We start from the raw sequence: 20,246 nt of genomic DNA on the forward strand, positions 1-20,246 counted from the left end.
TAGTGCTCACAGTACTTTTAGGGGCCCGTGAAAACATGTTCATTTCTCTTAAAGTCGAGTGTGTAATGAGACCTCGTGCCGGCCAGGTTTTTTGGAAACATGTGCACGTTGAAAGATGACTGACTTCACCTTCTGATAACCCCTGGGCTCTGGCCGCTAATTCCTCTCCTCTCAGCGCAGCCTCCTGAGTGCACTCCAGCTGGCCCTTCCCCGCCCGCCTCGTGGTCTCCTGTGTTTCTGTTTGGGTTTCTGGGGCCAGCGCTTCTGCTGCGTTGGAAAGTCTCCCCCTCCCTTCCCGTGGCACTCTGTGCCGAGCGCTCCGCTGGCCCGGTGCCTGGCTGCTTTCATCACCTGCACTCACACCATCAGCTCCTCTCGCCCCCGTCGGGCTCACCTCACATGCACGTTGCCAGCTCTGCGCGTGATCCCAGGGTGGGCATGAATGCAAGCCGAGGGAGGATCAGTGCCCCCCTCGCTCTTGTTCCTCGGGCTGCGATAAAAACGGGCTTGCCCGTGTCTTGTTTGTCTGGCTGCATAGTAAGCAGAGGCTCCTGTCCTTGGAATGGACTCGCTTTACAGGGTTTTGAAACTTGGAGACATGGTGTGCTCAGCCACTTAGAAAGTTTGGGTTGGCCACTCGGCTTCCCTCCCATCGTGTTCAGCCCCTGGTTGGGAAAACACATGGACATTGACTGACAGGCTCAGACCCACCAGCAGAGGCTGGGGTAGGAATCTGATGCGAAAGCTGTGTTTCTGATTCCGCAGCCCCGGGAAGTTGGAGGTGTGGGAGCATGCATGTTTTCAAGGGCTTTCCACAGGTTTTCTTTCTTTTCTTTCTTTTTTTTTTTTTTTTTTAATTTCAGAGAGGCAAGGAGAAAGAAAGAAATATCAATGATGAGAAAAAATCATTGACTGGCTGCCTCCTGCACATCCCCTACTGGAGGGAGCGTGGGTGGGGAGATCGAGCCCGCAACCCAGGCATATGCTCTTGACCAGAATCGAACCTGGGTCCCTTCAGTCTGCAGCCAACGCTCTATCCACTGAGCCACACCGGCCAGGGCTACATGTTTTCTTGGGGATTATAAAACAGAAGGGTGCTGAAACGGGGGGAAAAGCATTCCCCAGAATTCCTCTTAGTGAGAGCTCTGTATTTGTTGTGAAGAAATACTTTTAATGCCTCCTAAATGGAAGCATCGGTGACGACAAAACTTCTGCACAGCAAACAGGGACAGAGGGACAGAACTCACACTGTGACGCAGAGCTGACTGCAGGTGCTGACTGCAGGCCTCGTGTGGCTGAATCCATGAGGCTCTGGGCTTCGCGTTGGGGCCGATGTGGTGGAGGCTCCTGGGGTGAAGTTCAAAGTCATTGGACCCGGATCCCCAAGGGCCTGGATCTTCCCACGGGCTTTGGACTTAACCTTATTATGTTCCGGGAAGCAGGAAGCTTCTGCTCTCGATGCAAAATCCTTGTTCACGAACTCAGGGAGTGCGGAACACCCCCCTCACCAGGAGAGTCTGGTTGTCACCCGAGGGCCTGGGCCGATGGACCCAGTGGGCAAGCATGAATGAGTGTGAGGTGACCGTGAGGAGAGGAAGGCCCGAGGCCCTGGCAGGTGCGGGCCTGGTGGAGGCAGTAGGAAGGCTGGTGGCTGAGCTGGGCTCCTCTCCGAGGAGGACAGCACGGCGATGCTGGCAAGGACCCTGCGGCCTCTCGATGGACGTGCAGGGAGAATGCGATTCGCCCATGTCCTGCCTGAGAGCCCTGGGCATCGCCGCCTGCACACCCGGGCTTTCCCTTCCCTCTGTCCCTGAGCTAACTCTTAACTCGTTTCCCTTCCAGGCAGCAAGACAGGGCAGGCCCCTGGCTCCCGAGCGCCTTCTCCCCGGCTTCCCACCAAAACTATGGGCGGGCCGCTCACCGCCCCTGCGTCTCCCAGGCTAGGTACTGCTTCCGAGGCCAGGGCGGCCCCCGCTCGCCCCAGCATGCCTGCCCCACCCCCTCCCACCCTGCCCCCACCACCCCCGCCGCTGCCCCCGCCCCTGCCCCCTTCCTCCCCCATCAGAACTCCGCTGGTGTCCCCACCTGGCTCACAGACCAAAGGGAATGCCCTGGCAGCCACACCCGCCCTGCCCTCTGCACCGCCCTCTGCCCCCCCTCCGCCTCCCCCTCCACCCCCGCCACCTCCCCCAACGCCACCCCCTCTCCCCCAGACCCCCATCTTCAGTGACAGGACCGTGAAGCCGCAGCTAGCCCCCTTGCACTTACCGCCCGTCCCGCCCCCGCTGCCTCTCCTCCCGCCCTGCGGGCACCCAGGGCTCCATGCAGATGCTGCCAGCCCCACCCAAGATGCCCGGGAGCCTCCCGTCCCGCCCCCGCCGCCCCCGCCCCCGCCCCCACCCCCACCACCTCTCCCCATTTACGCCACCTGCACCCCGAAGTCCTTGGTGCCATCATCGCCCCCAGTGCCAGGCCCTAACAACAGCAGCGAAGCCCCACCCCCACTGCCCCCCAAGTCCCCCAGCTTCCAGGCACAGCCCCCGAAGGCCAGCGTGCAGGCCTTGCCCACCCCGCCCGCCCCGCCTGGACAGCCCTTCCTGCAGAAGAAGAGGCCAGGCCGAGGCCCAGGTGAGCGCCACCCACTGTCCTGTCCGGGTCCAGGGTGGCCAGATGGGAGGGTCACCAGGCGTTGCTGGCCATCGGGGAGGTGCGCCAGAGACCAGCTCCTGTGAGCCGCTCGGGACGACCTTGCGGATGTCTTACGCTGGGATTTGGGTTGAGAACAGACCTATTCAGTGCCCCCATGGAGCAAAATGAAGCCTGGCTGTGGGACTTTAGCTGGGGTGTTCCTGTGAGAGGCAGGAAACCAAGGCTGAGGGGGGCTGGGAGACCTGTCCAAGGTGATGCAGGTCACAGACAGGGAGCCTGACCCAGATCCCCTTGCCTTTCCTAGCTGTGTGACCCTGACCATCACAGCCTCCCAGTGCTCCCTTCGCCCCTGGGAAGGGGGAATAGCACAGCGCCCCCTCAGGCGGTTGTTGGAACAGGCCCGACAGCAGTGAGATCTAGCGGGGGTTTGGTGTGTTTGCTTCAGAACCAGCTTCCTGTTCAATTTTTCCTGAGTTATTTCATCCTGGCTCCCCGCTAGCACGTCCCAAGCCCTCCAGAGGTTGGATCAGTATTCTGTCTCTTTTTGTTGTTGTTTTTTTGGCAGGTTCTCCTGCTGACTCAAGGAAATGAGGGGTCCGTATTTCAGCCAGATATCAGAAGGAATTCCTTTAACTCCCCAGGGGTGGTGATTAGGACTGAGCATTCCCACCTGCCCCATGACTGATGTCCATGCGGCGGAACGGCTTCAGTCACTCTTAGTGTCTGTCTGAATGGGAAGCACACACATGCAAACACACTCATAAATACCCCAACTTTATATTTCACATGCACCCAACACACATGGACATGTATGCACATATTCCAAAAAAGTTCTTTGATGCATAGTTTCTTAAATGTGTTTATTCGCATTAAAAATAACACAAGCTCATGGTAGAGCAAATAGGAAAACATTTATCTCACCTGTAATATCATCACTCAGAAATAAAAAGTCATATTTGGATGCGTTTTATTTCTTTCTTTCTGAATGTACCTGTGTATTTTCATAGTTAATACCATTTTATATATACTTTTTTAAAAGCAATTTGTCAAATCTTTAAAACTTATTTACAAGCGTATTAATAGGCTAATCAGTATGTACTATATCTTTAGTGTTAGATATTAAAGTTGATTCCATTTTTTGGTTATTGTGAATATTACAGGAAATACTTTTATAGCAGTGGTTCCTTTTTTGGGGGGCTATGCCATCTGATGATGAGGATGGTCATTGTCATTAGGTTATTGCAGCAGCTAACATTTATTGAGCCCTTACTACACACGACTTCCTTCAGTCAACAACTCTAGCAGCTGTGTGTGTGCTATTATCATTCCTGTTAGACAGAGGAGAAAACTGAGGCACAAAGAGGTCATGTTATCATTCCAGCGGGAGAACTGGGGTTCAGTCCAAGCAGGTTGGCTCCGGCAGTGGCCTTTCTCCTCACCCTATCATCTCACATCCGAAGGTCTCCATAGCTCCCCCCTCGCAGCAGGTCACAGCAGCGACTGTCCCCATGCACTCTAGTGTCTGAATACACCCATCATCTTCCCTGGCAGGTACCAGTGGGGGAAGGCTGAACCCACCCCCAGCACCTCCTGCGAGATCCCCCACCACAGAGCTTTCCAGCAGGAGCCAGCAGGCCCCAGGCTGGGCCCCGACCCCGCAGCCGGGAGGCCAGCTGTGGAATGGAGGCCTGCACATCATCGGTAAGCGGGGCCGGGAGTTGCCGCTCTGGCCGCCAGGGAGCGGGTGGTTCCCAGTCCCAGGAGGAAGCCCGCCCACCAGGGGGCATGCTTTGCAAGAACAGGGTGCTCACTGCAGCATGGACCAGCCCACAGGTTGGGTTACATACAGGGTTTCCCTGGAGGTTTTCTGGAGGGTTCCAGAACCCACTCTTCACTCTCTGACTGGGTTTAAAGAGAGGGAAGAAAACAAACATGAAAGCCCGGTCTGTTTCCATGGAGAAACCCATGCATGGGGCTGACCAGATAGAGTGATTTGGATGAGGCGAATGAATGGACAGAAGGCCAGCAGGCAGGGGGACAATTAGGGCAAAATAGGGAGATAGGAAGGAAAGTCACGTGGATCAATGTGACCAAAAATCTTTGGGTCCCTTTGTGGGTTGAGCTTCTGTCAGACAGAAAGCCCAGATCATAAACCAGGGCCTCACTGACAAGGCCCACTTGCTTCGGGGACCCAGGTCAGTCAACAGAGACACAGGCCATGCTCCATCTCACTGGCCAGGCCCACTCCTTCCCAGCCAAGCCCTCCCAGGAGCTCAGAGGGCTCAGGCCATGGGGACTCTGCCATCCCTGTGGCTCTTCCGCTCCCTTTAGCAGCTCCCTTAAGAAGCTGGTGGGCGTACGCTAGGGTGGATGTTGGGGTGGTCTGTTGATTTAATTTTTCCTGATTCCCCTTGCCCCAGCGAAACAGTAAAAATGGGGAAGGGGATGGTGGTCTGGGGAGTACAGCCCCGCCATTGACACCCTAGCACTGGGCAGGCCAACCTGTGTGCCCCAGGAAATCCCCCAACTGGGGTCCTCACAGGAACTGAGTAACCGTGCCTTTCCCCCCGTGTGCAGATGACTTCGAGTCTAAATTCACGTTCCATTCCGTGGAAGACTTCCCGCCTCCGGATGAGTATAAGCCCTGCCAGAAGGTGTACCCCAGCAAGATCCCCAGGAGTAAGTACCGCCTTCACCATGCCAGGGCCCCCGGTTCTCCCGGACTCTCCAGCACTCGGTGCTTGGCGTGTGTCCTCTGGGTACAGGCTGCCACTCGGAGATTGCCAAGTTCTGCCTCTCCGTGCTGGACAGTGATACAGTGCCGTCCACACAGCTGAAGTTCCAGAACACGGATCAGCCCCAGTCCCCAAGCCTTCACTTAGAGGCCTTCACACAATACCAGAGTTAATCGTTTAATCATATTTGGGTGAATTCACCACTCATCCCTCCGCTCTCTGGGGCTTTTGACTAGGGAGCTAAACACCCCAAGGAAAATGGGATGTAGGCACTTTGCATCAGTAGCCTGGAAGAACCCTAAAAGCCCCCTTTCTGGCAGACAGTGAAATGAGAGTGTCCTCAGGCCAATGGTCCTCAACCTTGGCTACACAGTAGAATGACCTAGAGAACTTAAAAACCATAAAGGGCAGGTTGCACTAGACCAACCAAGTTAGAATTCGTAGGTAGGGCCAGGGTGTTGGCCATTTCGAAAGCTGCCCGTCTATTCCAACATCCAGCTGAGGTTGACGGTCTCCCCCAGTGACAGCAGGACCACCGTTCGGAACACCTGACTCGGGAGAAGCCCTCACAGGAACGTCGGGGAATGTGGATTTAAAACTCAGCTAGCAATAAAAGTGTATGAAAAATAAATAAGTAAAACTCAGCTGGACCAGTGAGACCACATATATGCATATGTGTGCATATACCTACACGGTAAATCCCAAGTGGAAAAGTATCTGGAGGAATAAACACCAAACTAGCGGTGACTCTGGGATGGGAAAATTGGGCTTGGGTGGAGGGCTAGGCAGAGAGGGCCACTTCAGGTTGGTTTTCTTTCCCTGCTCCGTTCTTCTGTATTTGGATTCTCTATTGTGAAAATACAGTTATATACACTGAGTGGCCAGATTATTACGATCTCTGAACACATAATCATCTGGCCACTGAGTCTGTAACTTGTGTAATAGATATTTCAACATAATGCATTTCAGAGAAGGAGCGGGGTCCCGGTGGGACAGAGGGTGACTGTCAGACTGTACTTACCTTTGGCTCTTTTTTAAAGGAAGGCCAGTGCTGTGTGTGGCACGTTCGGGTGCCGGGCTGGCGGGTGTCTGAGCTGAGATGCTCTCCGTGTAGACACTGAGACGACAGGCCTCCGTGGCTTGTCCCCCCCCCCCCCATTCCACCCCCACCCCAGCATGCGGGACGTGGCCCATGGACGCGCAGCCCCGGGCCAGCCGCTGCAGGTCTCAGGCGGGCCGGCCGCTGTCAGCGCCGTGAGCACCGTTCTAGCCTGGGTCTCTGAGCCGTGCACGGCCGGGCCCTGCGCCAGCAGATGGTGAGATTGCCCCTGTGCCTTTCAGGCCGTACACCTGGTCCCTGGCTCCACGCCGAGGCTGCCGGGCAGAGCTCCGATGACATCAAAGGCAGAAACTCTCAGGTAACGCGTCCCTCGGGCCCCTCGGAGATGGTGCGGGTATGACTTCTCCTAACGGCTTCACCTCTTTCCTCCGGGAGAGCCGCGGGGTGACACTGCGAACCTCAAAACCTAAAGGGTGCGGGTGGGGGTGGTCCCTGGAATCGCCACCACAGAAACCCCTGTGGACTCGTCCTGCAGTCACGCCGTCCGCTCCCCACGCACTCTGCCCTCCTGTGTCCGCTCGAGAAGCCTGAGAGAGTGCAGTAACGTTTATAAACACAATTCCATGTTCTCTCTCATACCTAGAACACATGGTTTCTTACCCTGGGGGGAGGGGGGGTTCTTCACCCACCAATATTATAATGTGTTTTTTTAACGCTCTTTATTGAGCATTTTTGTTTGAAATTTCTCGCTCAAGCCAGGCTGTGGGAAACAGAAAAGGAGCTGGAGAATGCTTGATCCTATACATGTTTTATACAGTGGCATTAGGCCCCCACCTGTCAGGAACTACATGTCCCATTTCACCCCTTTTCCACCACGGCCCCCCGGGAAAAATCAGCTCCTTGCGTATGAGGGGGCGTCAGGCCCTGGCAGCCTGGCAGGGGGCGAGAGCTTCAGTGCCCGGCCCTGGGGGGAGCAGGGAGGGTGTCACCTGTGTGCAGAGCCTTCTAACCCCCCCTGGCCATGCTCTCGTGTTTCCACAGTTAGCTCTGAAGACGCTCCGGTGAGAAGACCGAGGAAGCCAGCGTCCTGCAAGCCCCCGGGGCTCCCCACGGCGGACGGGCGGCCCAGGAGGCCGGGTTGGACCTCACCGAACGCCAGTTGCAATGCAGATGACATTCAGGCTCCGCACGGAGCCTTTATTTATTGTAAATACGTGGTTTGCACAGGCTTTACATCGGTATCTTACTCGACTTTCATTTTGTAAAGAGAAAGCCACTCTCCCCGTTTCTCCGTTTTTTTCAAAATGCATCTCGGCATCCACCTGCTGGTGCAGATGGAGCCCAGCCCCGCCCACCCTGCCGTGTCTGTCCCGAGACGTGAGCACCGTGCAGGCCGGCCCCGCCCGCACGGACCCGTGTTTAGAAGATTCCTTGATTTGCCCCACAGTCACGGCACCCACGGTGGCTTCTGATCGGCATGATTTTGTATCCTCAGCACACAGACCGCAGAGTCAAACCAGACAATGCCTTAGACAGGACACGCTCAGAGCCCCGAGCGTCCCCTCGCCCAGACGACGCCGCTCGGCCAGCGGATGGGCGCGACACAGGGATTTTTTTTTTTCTTTTTCTGCCGAATGTAAATAGAACGCAACGTCCAGGCAGGCGTGGGCTCAGCCCCTTTTGTAAACGAACGTTCCTACAAGTGGCCAACGCTCTGTTTACAGTGCCCCTCGCGCCCGAGTCCCCTCCAGGCCCCAGCCCCTCCCTGGCGGCCAGGCCGAGGCCGGGTGAGCTTTAGGAGTTTGGGTATTTTCCCTGCGGGTGAGAAACCTGCACCACGCTCGTTTTTAGAGTAAATTCCTCATCCTATCTCAGCGGTCTTCATCTTCTCTCCCAAGTGCAGCATCTCTATGGCAAGAAGAAGTGTGGGGCTGGATGTCTGATGAATATCTGTCTCCAGTATCTGGTTCCCCACCCTCAGCCCTAGGACAGCCCCTCAGGCAAAACCTAGCTCCCTCTGAGCTAAAGGCTCCAGAGCAGACCTGGCCTGCCAGCTGGCGCCAGGCTCCTCTCTGTGGGGCAGCCACCCCGGATAGGGACAGGCCAGGGCGGGCTCCTCATGCGCTTGGCCTCAAGCTGGCGAGGGAACAGTGTGCGTGTGCTTACCGCCTGACCCCCAGTGCTCCCTGTCCGTGGAGAAGCCGGCAGTGACAGAGGAAGGGGAGAAAATGGAAGGAAACAGGCTGATCATGTCTGGTCTGTTATCAAAGTAGCCGCAGAGGAAAGGAAACGGGGAAGGAGAGTGTCCCCTCTGGAGCCAGCCTCGCCTGGGCTCCCACCCCGAGGGGTCCGTGCCCGACCACACCACCCGAAAAGGCGGCCGGAGAGGCAGTGCTGCAGGGAGCGGCCGTCTGGAGTCCCCCAGGATGCTGCCCTCCCCCGTTGTGCTTCCTCCTCCCGGCAGAAGCCAGTGAGCCAGGTCACGTGCCCTTCTCCGGGGACTAACTCAGGCCAAACTGCAACAGACATCAGTGGAAAAGGCGTTTTCCAGGTCACCGGCTCCGAGCATGGCGGCTGGGTTTCAGATGCTCTGGAAGGTTTCTGGAAGGTCAGAACCGCTTTGTTACGACAGTAGCCACACCACCTCCCTCCCGGTTGTAGGACATGATTACAGAGGATTTAATATCGTGGTTGGTGAAGAGGCCCCAAAGGTACCTGCCTATGGGCACCGCCTGCCCCGAGGTGTTTATACGTGCTCGGTCCACACTGCCGGGCTAGAAATGAAACATAAAACTATTTGAGGACAGACAGAAGGAAGAGCAGAAACCACACATCGCAATTAGCAGGGGATCTCGGGAATCCACGTCGCATCGCTGCTCGAGACCGATCACTGCATTGGGGCCCCTCGGACTCGCAGGCCGGAGGCTAACTCCCCGACAACCGATCACAGTGGTCCCCATCCTCGGAGGAGACTCCCACAGCAGGCCTGTGTCTGCGCTCCCCAGCGTTTCCCACGCGTTTTATATTGGTACACATAAACATAAACACCGCTGCAGGTTACTTCTCTGTACCTGATACACTGATGAACAGACATGTTTCTGGCCGTCTCCCTGTGGAACCTAGCATGGTCGCCAGGACAAGCTCAGGGTCAGGAGGGTTAGGGTTAGAACCAGGCCTTTCTGTACTGAGCTGGCATCCCAACTAAGCCACAGTCACAGTTCTGTCTAACGTTCCCCTGGTGTTTGTAAGCTAGCTGAATGTGTATTTGGAGAAACCAACCAAGGGAAACACTTTCTTAAATGCATATTTTTCCCCGTTTTATTGATCTGGGTAGCCCGGCCACATGGCCCAGTGGTTGAGTGTCAACGTACGAACCAGGAGGTCGCAGTTTGATTCCTGGTCAGGGCATATGGGAGAGTCATGGGCTCCATCCCCAGTGTGGGACATTCAGGAGGCAGCCGATCAATGATTCTCATCATGGATGTTTCTATCTCTCTCTCTCTGAAATCAATAAAAACATTTCAAATGTGTGTGTGTGAGTGTGTTTATGTGGAGTATATGTAGAGAATTCCTTTAACTTTTGTTTAAAAGGAACAACTTTCAACCTACGGTACACGTAGCACCCCCCAACGTAGCAAACCCCTCCAAACACCTCCCGTTTGGAGCAGCAATATCACCCCAACCGCCACGCCCATATTTTCAGTGAACTCCGAAACATGGAAAAGGGAGAGGAGGTTTGCCCACTGGGGCGCTGGTTCGGGGCAAACATCTGAACCTCTGTTCTGCCCCTTACACGTTTAGGAAAGTGAATTACTTCACCAGCCTGTGCCTCAGTTTTCTCGCCTGTAAAATGGAGACATCAATATGTACACGAGCACATAGTGGTGATGGCTCTGACACAACCCCCCCGGGCAACCCTGACCCCCACATTTATTCACGAGACACAAGGTAGGAAAGGCCACCGGACACCCGTTTCAGGTTTTTTATTATCATTATTGTATGCTGGATGTATTTAGGGACAATTCCAAGGGCAAGCACTGGGTGGGGAAGTTGTCTGGTCTGTGGATATTTGTACAAAAGGCTGTTAAGACGAGACGGTCCGTTCCCACTGCAGGAAACAGATGCTCCCTTTCGGTGCTCCCTGCCCACAGCACTGTCCAGCTCACACACTGAGCTCCTCACAACATGATCGCAAATGTGCGCACGTTCATGCCCACGAGACACCTGCACGTGACGGTTCGGGGTGTTTGACACAAACCACAGGAGGGGAGCTGGGACGCAGCGCCTGTGGGGTGAAGTGCCAGAAGCACAAAGTATTCTGGGACAGTGTGTGCCTGGGACCCCACTTCTTTCTCCTCAGACAGGATGGAATGGCCAGCGAGGTGGATCCCTCCTCCTGACGCTGTTCGCTCAGCGAAACACCTTCCCCGTGAATGCCTCGTCAGCTCCTCAGGGGAGAGTACAGCTAGTAGCTCCAGAGCACACTCCGGTCCCCCCTGGCTTCCTGCTGGGCCAGCCGCAACGTGGGGTGACATCAGTTAGGGGGCAGTTTGCGCGGTTAGTCATTATACCTACTGAGCCACGCAGGGCTGAAGGAGCCGGCTGCTACAATCGGACAGGCACAGCCCTGCTCCGCTAGCTTGTCAGGCAGACTCTAGCGATAGCACTGTGCCTTAGGTTACTGAGCCATCATTTCAAGTCTGTCCTTATTCTACCCGGAGTTCCAGCTGCTTCTGCTTTCTTCATGTTCCTTCCTGGAGGCTCGGCCGCCCCTCCCTCGGGTTCGAGGGCTGCCTTCCTCTATGGCAAATCCCTCTACTCCACAAGACAGACTGGTGCTTGGCAGTGGGGTGGGAGCGGGGAGGTGCTAACCTTGCGGCCATGTCTTCCGTCTGCAAAGCACCCCCACCCTGAGGGTGAATGGATGCGCAGATGGTGTTTTAGGAAGCTATTTACACTCTGACCCGAAATCATGATTTTACAGTTGCCTTTAGGAAAGCAATCCCCCGGTCAAGGATTTATCCACGTATTCATACGCATTTTTCAAAAGCACGGTCAGTGAGGAGCATTTAAAAAAAAAAAAAAAAAAAGCAGTGCCCTTCAGCAACAGCCTGCTCAAAACCCAGCAATATGTTTCCGGCTGCTCATCTACGGGAATAGAAGTCCCTGGAAGTGAACACGGGCACTTCGGCAGGTTGTTGGCTCTCTCCTTGCCCTTCCCTGCGATGCCCACTGTGCAAGGACTCTGCCCACTGCTAGTGCTGGGTCAGACTGTACACAGACCACCTCTGGGCCCCAGGGAAGCATCCCAGCCCGGTTGACCGGCTGTCTCGCCCTCTAGTGGTCACCCAGGGGCATCACAATTGTGATGACCAGTGTGAGCCCAGACTCCTCTCCTTCAGGGTTGGCGCTTCTCTGCAGTGCCCGGCTAAGGTCAATGCCCCCTCACAGAAGCACCCATGGTGTTTCCCACTGCACCAGGGCTGGGCAGTGGCATAAGGCTGGCTGGGTCTCCCGTGACCTTTGGCCCATAAGAATGAAAGCAGGCCTCTGGGTCCTTTATTCTCACTAGACTCCTTTGGGTAAAACCCTGGATTGCCCTGAGTATCACAGGTCTGATGCGATGTTTCCAGAACAGGTGGAGGTGAGACCTCGGGGTGAAACTCAGTGTTTTTGAAGAACCACTCTGTAGGTGGGCTTAGGGGGGTACAGGGCACCTCCGTACCCCACCCAGCCCCCTTAGCAGCCTGTGGGCAGACACTCTGAGAATGGCACCCACTCTGGAGGAGACCCTAAGGGAATCTGTAGTGAAGGCCCGAACCTGGGCGGAGGCCTCAGGGACCACAAGCCACTGCGCACAGCTGCTGCTAAGTTTGCCAGCCCCGCAGTCTTCCTCGCTGTCCCTGCCTGCAGTCAGTCATTTTCCCACAGACCTGCCGGGCAAGGAGCTCATGGTGCTCAGCAAGGGCAGCTGGTAGGAAAAAAGGTTTGTTCTGACAAAACCTGTGACCCTCGGGCCACGTCTGCATAGAGGACCCGTGTCCCTCCCAGCTCTCGTGGCCTGACAGGTTGCTTCTGGAGAGTCAGTAGGAGCAATTAGCTGCTATTCTCCATGAGCTATCTCCACCCCTTTCCTTTTTATTTTTTTAAATTTATTCGGAGAGAGAGGGAGAGAGGGAGGGAAGGAGGGAGGGAGGGAGAGAGGGAGGGAGGGAGGGAGGGAGGGAGAGAGAGAGAGAGAGAGAGAGAGAGAGAGAGAGAGAGAGAGAGAAACATCAACCATGACCTCCTGATTCATAGATCGACGCTCAATCTCTGAGCCACACTGGTCGGGCCATCTCTGCCCCCCTTCCATTCCGAGCGTCGCTGAGAGCGTCAGTGGCTGGACGTAAGCCCCCACCACCTCCACCTGCCTGCATCAGCCACCAGTCTCAAGGCAGCTGCTGGGACACGCGTGTGGGAGGGAGGGGGGCCAGCTGCTCCCTCCACAGGCTGGGCAGAGCGGGCGGGCTGGCCTGGTCCTCGGCAGCCAAATGCTTCTCCATCCATCTGTCGCCTTCCTGCCCTGTGCTCCCAGCGCTGGCCCATCTGGTCTTCCTCGCAGGCTCCGGTGGGAAGTCAGATCCTCCATGCAAACACGACGTCGAAAACAAATCGGCCTGATTGAAGCCTCTGCTGAGATAATGTTGTGGCTGCTCGGATTCCAGCCACTTCAACGAGCATCGAAACAGCCAGAAGTTTCTCCCTTTCCTCCCCGCATTAACCGAGAGCTTGGCAGCTTGGCATCCCGGAACTGTGCCAGGGGGCCCGTGGCTAGTCATTCACCTGAGCCAGGTGTCCTCAGCAGCCGGAATCACCCTGCACCGGGCGCAGCGAGGGGCGGGGGCGCTGCGGAGCCGGTGAGCCTGTGCCTTCTGGCAGCCGCAGGTGTGCCCCCTCTGCCTCGCTGCCGTGGGCGGGCCCAGCTCAGCAGCCCGCAGCCCTCCGCAGGTGGAAGCAGTTGGCAGGCCGCTGCCCACCAGCTCGGGCACAGACGACGGGTTTGTGAGGGTGGCGGGAAGCAGGACGGAGCTGGGACTGGACAGGACCCCTGCTCGCCTTCCCTCCAGACGTGTCCCTGGAAGACACACCTGGAGACTCCTGCACGACAGACACGCACTGGCATGAAGGGAGGCCAGGGAGCTCCTCCCTCGAGGCCACAGGCCAGACGCTGGGCCTCCTGTGAGCCTGGGAGAGCATCTCAGCGGGAAGACCAGACCGGAGATGCAGCTGCCCGCCCGCCTGCCCGCCCGGCCGGAGCCGGCTTCCAGGGCCCGGTGAGCGCATGTCCTCCCGAGAGGCCGATGGCCATGGTCACGGGAACACTACAGCAGCTGCTTGAGACCACGGTTAGGCACACGGGGGACAACGGGCGCACGGGGTGCGTGTCACACAGCAGAGGCCGGGACCACGTGGCAGGGGGACGTGCTGAGGTTCCAGCGGGACCGGAGTGGGGTGGGTGTCCGTCGGGTCTGGCTTCGGAAAAGGGACACCGGCCGCTGCAGGGCCTCTCTGGCCTTCCTCCCGCGGACAGCGCGGTGCTGCTGGTAAGTTAGTAGGTGGGGAGCTTTGGATACGAGGGGGAGGGCGCACCCGCTTCACTTAAAGAACTTGATCTCCGTGTCCACGCAGTCATAGAAAAGGTCCCCCACCTCGGCGGGGTCCGGGGGCGTGGGGCCGGCCAGGATCTCCTCCATGGCCTCCAGGCCCTGCCTCTCCAGCTCCAGCATGGTCCTCCGCAGCCTGCGGCCCTGCTCCTGGGGAGCACAAGGGGGTGGGGGGTCATTGCCACGAACACTGAAAGCCTCCTGGGGTGGGGGACCCTCTTCAGTGCCCCCTACATGACCGCCACAGGGATCCTTCAGATGCCACCGTGGACGTCACTGCTCTGCTTGGCAGGCCTGCTGGCTTACGCTGCTTCAGGTACATCCTGAGTGGCACCCCCGAAGGCTGGGGGGACACACAAGGATCTTCCTTGGCCTCTAGCCACGCCCCTTCTACTCAGCCAGACTGAATGGGCTGCCTCCCTCCTGCCCGCCCCCCCAACCACCGCCCGGGCCAGCGTGTCACCCCGGGGCCTGGTCAGCTGCACCCCTCTCCTCTGGGCTCCCAGTGCAGGGTCTTTCTCTGCACGGCCGCTCCCCTGTCCCGGGAAGCTCTGTCTCCTGGCCTGTGTCCCCGTTAGACCCTGGGCTCCAGGCGCCAGTGCCTGGGACGTGGGAGCACAGTAAGTCCCCGAGGGGACGCTGCTGTCACTGCCCCCGGACTCACACCAGCGGTCATTTCCACATTTCAAAGCCTGCCCCCCTCACCCGTCTCAGCTCTGGAGTTTGGGGTAGACGCTCAGCCCACACGGCCCTTACTGCCTCTGCCTCCTGCGGCCTAGTCCACAAAACCGAGCACGGACAGGGGCGCTTCCCCCCAGGGGTCACCGTCCCCACCTAGAAAACACCACTGGCAGAGGCAGCAGCGGTGCGGACTCCGGGGACAGCGGGCAACCAGACAGACGTGAGGCAGCCGGTGGCCTGGAGGTGCGGGCTCTGGGACTCCTGAGCCTGCCCTGCTCAGAGAGGCGGTCAGAACCCCCTGGGCTGCCACCCGGGTTGCCTCCTCTGTGTCCCCTGTGCTCACCCGGCCCACACAGGACGCGTGCCCTGTTCACCTAAAGGGGCCCTTCCTTCCCAGCTGTGCCCTGAGCTCTGGGGGGTGGGGGGGGGCCTGGCATACATGCCTGGTCCTTCCCCGGCCCCTCCACCCAGTACAGCAGGGCTGACAGGAGTGCCAGCAGGCTGCTGAGGATGGCCGGAGCGGCCTGGGTTTGAATTCACGTCTCAGAACTTCCAGTTCCAAAGCCTTGGGCGGGGCAGGGGACCTGCCCTTTAAAGACGAACTTCTTTTTAACTGAAAACTTGAGAATCTTATTTTATTGTCATAAAACGTATATCCCACCTGAGCCCTTCTCATCGTACTGTTTAGTTGGCGTTAGGTACAGTCGCATTGTTGTGGGGCCCTATCCAACTCCAGGACTTTGGGGAAGAATCCGGTTTTTTAAACATCTTTAAAGTGATGCCGCCACACACAAACTTGTGTCCCCAAAAGTGTACAAAGCACAGTGGGGGGCAGAGAAGCCGCTGAGCCCACTGGGCTCCAGAATAACACAGAAGCAGGGGCTCCGGTTTCTGTCAGAGGCCTGGTGGGAAAGTGAACCCCGCGTCCCGGGAGGGGCCCTGGGAGTTGGATTGTGGGGAGGAGGGGGGGTGAGTTGTTCCCTGCTCTCCTGGCCGTGCTCGCTGACCCGCCACTGTCCCCGGCCCGGCCCCGGCCCAGCCCACTCACCTGGCCGCTGGCGAGGACGGCGCGGGCCCACTCGTGGGCCTTGTACAGCTCGTGCCTGCGGTCTGGCTTCTCCTGGAACCGAGGCTCCCTTTTGGCCGGGTCGTCATCCCCAAAGCAGGGAGACTGTGCCTTGGGGACAAGTTTGACATCGTCCACGAAGATGAAGGGCTTGAAGATGGACCTGAGAGAGAGGAGAAGGCTTCAGCCAGGCCGGGTGGTGCTTTCACTCAGCAGCCATTTCCAGAGCCAGCCCACAGGGCTGGAGGGTGAAGAGTGGTGGGTGGTGGGTGGTGGGTGGTGGGTGGTGGATGGTGGTTGGTGGGTGGTGGATGGTGGGTGGTGGGTGGTGGGTGGTGGGTGGTGGGTGGTGGGTGGAAGGTAGACAGTGGATGGTAGAGATGGTGGGTGGAGATGGTGGATGGTGGGTGATAGGTGGTGAGTGGAGGGTGGTGGGTGGTATATGGTGGGTGGTGGGTAGTGGGTGGTGGGTGGTGGGTAGTGGGTGGTGGGTGGTGGGTGGTGGGTGGTGGGTGGTGGGTGATGGGTGGTGGGTGGAGGGCAGACAGTGGATGGTAGAGATGGTGGGTGGAGATGGTGGATGGTGGGTGATAGGTGGTGAGTGGAGAGTGGTGGGTGGTAGGTGGTGGGTGGTGGGTAGTGGGTGGTAGGTGGAGGGTGGCAGGTGGGCGCATGCCAAGAGGGACATACTGCAGGGTCTAGTGAAGGTTTCCGTGAAGTTCACTGCTACCTACAGGCTGTGGTTTCTCCTGTCCACAGGGAGGAGACGTCTAGAAAGACCTGCTCTGCTCAGGGAGCCTGTGCGGACGCTCCTCCGTGACATGGAGCGAGGCAAGTAGAGGGTCCTCTGTTCACGGGAGCGGGTAGCCTTTAGTGAATGGCTTGCTGAGAAGTGGCCTCCGGGAAGAAAGGCTCAGAGACCCTTCTCCCTCTCTCTTTTTTTTAATTCCTACCTTAGTTGAAAGATTTTGGAATAATTCTGGCTGGTTCGGGGAGGGGACAGACTGAGGTGGATGACACACAGGGAACCCGGAGAGGACAGCGAAGGGAAAGTGGAGTCTGCCTGTGAGAGTGCGGAGCTCTGGCACAGGAGTGGCCAGGCGAACACGCTCTGACTCAGCTCTTTTGGCCCCGTGGCTGATTTTAGGGAAATCACTCTGCGTGTGTGTGTGTGTGTGTGTGTGTGAACATGTACATGTGCGTGCATATCTGGACATCTTCACCTTATCTGTCTTTTTTTTCTCCTATATTTTGTGATGAATGCAATAAGCCAGTATAAAAAAAAATGTGTTTCTCTCATTTAGAAGGAAAACAAAATTACCATTTTTGATAATTCATTCATTCACTCCTCCCTTCCTTCCTTCACTCGTTCAGTAACTACATGTTGACGGCTAACTGAGTACCTAACATTGTTCTAGGAACTAAGGTTACAGCAATGAACAAGGAAGGGCAAAAGCTTCGGTCCCATCTCACAGACGAGGTGACTGAGGCTCATAGGAGCTCCGAGCTTTGTCCAGACACATTCCTAATGAGTGGCAGACCGAGAGCTAAAGCTTCCAAAGCCAAGGTCAGCTTTCCCCACTACCTCTCACCGTTACAGCATCCTGTGCCGCTACAGAAAAATGAAATACCCTGTGCTTTGGGATTGAGAATTGTAATGTCAGTGCCAGCCAACGCTTCTGACTTCAGCCTGACTCTGTTCTTACTGAGGGGGCCAACCCTCCCCCAGAAACTCAGCCAGGCTCACCCCACGCCTCAGAGGCCCCCGCAGATCCCAGGAGGGGTGCCTGGCACACACAGGAGCAGCACACGGGGCCCACTGGGATGAATCTGATAAACTTGGAACCTGGGAAGAATCTAGAATAACCAGTTGCTCTTAACTCCAATAACAAGAGGGGCTCCTTGTCCCTAATATCTGAATTAACCAGATGAGACGTCTCATAGATCCAATTTAGCCCCTCAAGCCTACTACACTGGGAGAAGGAGGAAACCACACACACACACACACACACACACACACACACACACAGACAACATATACATAGACATACACACACACACACTCACACACCATGTCCCTTGCATCTCCCCAGCTCCTTGCCACTAGTTAAAGTGCATCAAACACCCTATTTTCCTAGAACTTCCTTCCTCTTGTCTGTTTCCTGGGCAAAGTGCATGGCCTAATGCAATCAGGGAAATGGGTTGGGAAATAGCCTTCTAATATCTAAAACGGAAAGTATTTAAATTATCTTCCCCTCTTGGTTTATCCATCCTGTGTGTGGAGTGTTTGTTTCCTCAGTTGTGCGGCCTCTCAGTGGTGTTGACAACTGCATCTCTGAAAAAAAATAATAATAATAAGCCCCGCTTCCTGGTGTCTGCCAATTCCTGTGGTGTAAATACACCCACTGTGGCCCATTCCAAGTTACTGATGGGACCTCACAGAACATAGAGTCAGGAAGGCTGCACATAATCGGCTCTCACTGGCTCCAGACACTGTGTGACCGAATTGTAGAGTCTCCAAATGCCAAGGAACCTCTACCCTTTCCCTCTCTGATTCTTCACATCCATGGAGCTTGAACAAGTACTGGCCTCCAACCGGAAATGGTTTCCAAAGGTCAGAACCGGAGCACAAAAGCCCATCAATGTCACTCTATGAACGACTAAGGCACCAGCTGACACGCAGAATATTGATAAAATGGAATGTGCTTTTTCAATAACTGAATTCAAGGTCGTCTGCATGTCCCTTAGCTTGAACTCTGACTTCTGCACCTTCTTCCAGCTCTCAAGCTTACACAGTACCTGGTACTGGCTAGGAGGCGGGTGGGAGAAGATAAAGGAGGGAAGGAGGAGAGAAAAGAGAATGTGAGAACAAGGTGTTTTGAGAAGAGGATCTATAATTAATACTGTGTGCAGAGGGCGGAGAAGTGCCGCCACACACGGAGCACAGCCAGCTCGTATCCTGCGGTTTCGGACACTCACTGGGAGGGATGCATCCCACAGTCCTGCTCTTTGATCAGAACCTTTTGCAAGTGCGCTGTCCTGAAACTGCTCCCCCACACACCTCTCTGCTGCTCTCAGCATTGACAGAAGCAGCTCCAATGCCCCTCATTTTAGTACCTCAAAGCCCAAGAGGAGGTCATTGTGCTTCCTGTGACAAAATACAGAATGCTGAGCGTGCCCCATTACAGGGAAATGTGTGAATGTGGACGAGGGAAGAAACTATGACTGTCCGGCGGTCGCCATGGAAACACAGCTCATTTAACCATGGGAGACAGAAACGAATGCCTTCGGAAGGCTCTTCGTCTTCTTTAAGGCCTTTTTAATTAATGGGACTCATGAATAATTTGCTTTTAAAGTTACTTGAGATTTTCCATTTTAAATACCTGAAGGTTATTTCCCAGCCCGTTTCTCTAACTGTATTAGGCCCGGCACTTCAGCGGGGGAGTCAGACTCCCTTTATGTTACTGTCCTGGCGTCACACGGCCTGGCTTCTAGCCATTGTCAGAGCAGGCGTCTGACACAGGGGGAAGAGGGGGGTGGGGGGGAGACACGGTCATTCTTCAGTTCTTCGAAGGCTCCTGTTCCCTAAAGAACAATGTCCAATACCTCGGCAGAGCATCCAGACGCTCCCAAAGCCCACGTGTACCCTCACGGGCAGCAGCGAGCGCTCACAGGGGCTGTTGAGTCACCAGCATTGGGAGACAAGTTCTCATGCCTCTATGCTTTCGCATATGCTGTTCCCTCTACTCAGACTGTCATTCCTGCTCTTTGTCCCTCATAAACTCCAATTCTTCCCACAATGCCCAGCGCTCAAGAGTCCCTTCCTCTGTGAAGTGCTCCTCTTTGCCGTCTCTTTGTGCCACCTCTTCCCTTGCACACAGTTAGTCTCTAGTTCCCAAAAAGCACACTATGTGGTACACACTAGGTGCTTAATAAGTGCCTGTTGAATGAATAAATGAGTGAATGAAAAACTAAGAATACCTTAAACCAAGTTTAATAGTCCAATCCCGCTAGACTAGGGGTGTCGAACTCAATCAGAGAAGGGGCCAAAATCTAAAATCCAGCCTAAATCACGGGCCGAATGGTTTACTGAACAGTCATAAACTGTCATTGTGATGGAAACACAGCGGAGTGCAGTGATGACAGCGCGGTGCGGGCCACATTGCAAGGCCTGGCGGGACGGATTTGGCCCGCGGGCCTTGTGTTTGACACATGTGCGCTAGAAGTCTCTGTTGATATTGGCTATAATTTAAAACATGAGGCCCACACCTGAAACTAATGCAAACTAATATTGAGTATAAACTGCAATTGAAAAATAAAATCTCAAAAATGAGGCCCAACAAGCACATAAAAGTAGGGACTAGTATGATCCCCATTGTACAATACAGAAACAGAAGCTCAGAGATGCT

The 20,246-nt window shown here is 55.9% G+C and overlaps 2 protein-coding genes across 3 annotated transcripts in view; one reads left to right on the forward strand and one right to left on the reverse strand.

Annotated features, from left to right (window-relative positions):
• The window catches only part of WIPF3 (WAS/WASL interacting protein family member 3), a 47,906-nt gene extending 40,196 nt beyond the window's left edge, over positions 1-7,710 (forward strand). The window contains exons 5-9 of the mRNA XM_036453768.2: positions 1,843-2,628; positions 4,201-4,350; positions 5,227-5,328; positions 6,726-6,802; positions 7,486-7,710. Of these exons, the coding sequence (XP_036309661.1) occupies positions 1,843-2,628; positions 4,201-4,350; positions 5,227-5,328; positions 6,726-6,802; positions 7,486-7,509 (1,139 nt within the window). The 3' untranslated portion in view covers positions 7,510-7,710. The remainder of the gene's footprint in view (positions 1-1,842; positions 2,629-4,200; positions 4,351-5,226; positions 5,329-6,725; positions 6,803-7,485) is intronic.
• Positions 953-20,246, reverse strand: part of SCRN1 (secernin 1) — a 54,736-nt gene continuing 35,442 nt past the window's right edge. For both annotated transcript variants that reach the window (XM_036453770.2, XM_045587226.1), the window contains exons 7-9: positions 15,820-16,000; positions 12,725-14,240; positions 953-1,004 (exon numbers count right to left, since the gene is read on the reverse strand). In XM_036453770.2, coding sequence (XP_036309663.1) covers positions 14,082-14,240; positions 15,820-16,000 — 340 coding nt within the window. In that variant the 3' untranslated portion in view covers positions 953-1,004; positions 12,725-14,081. The remainder of the gene's footprint in view (positions 1,005-12,724; positions 14,241-15,819; positions 16,001-20,246) is intronic.

This window comes from Pipistrellus kuhlii, unplaced genomic scaffold, assembly GCF_014108245.1.
Source record: "Pipistrellus kuhlii isolate mPipKuh1 unplaced genomic scaffold, mPipKuh1.p scaffold_m20_p_26, whole genome shotgun sequence".
In the NCBI taxonomy this organism is placed as follows: domain Eukaryota; kingdom Metazoa; phylum Chordata; class Mammalia; order Chiroptera; family Vespertilionidae; genus Pipistrellus; species Pipistrellus kuhlii.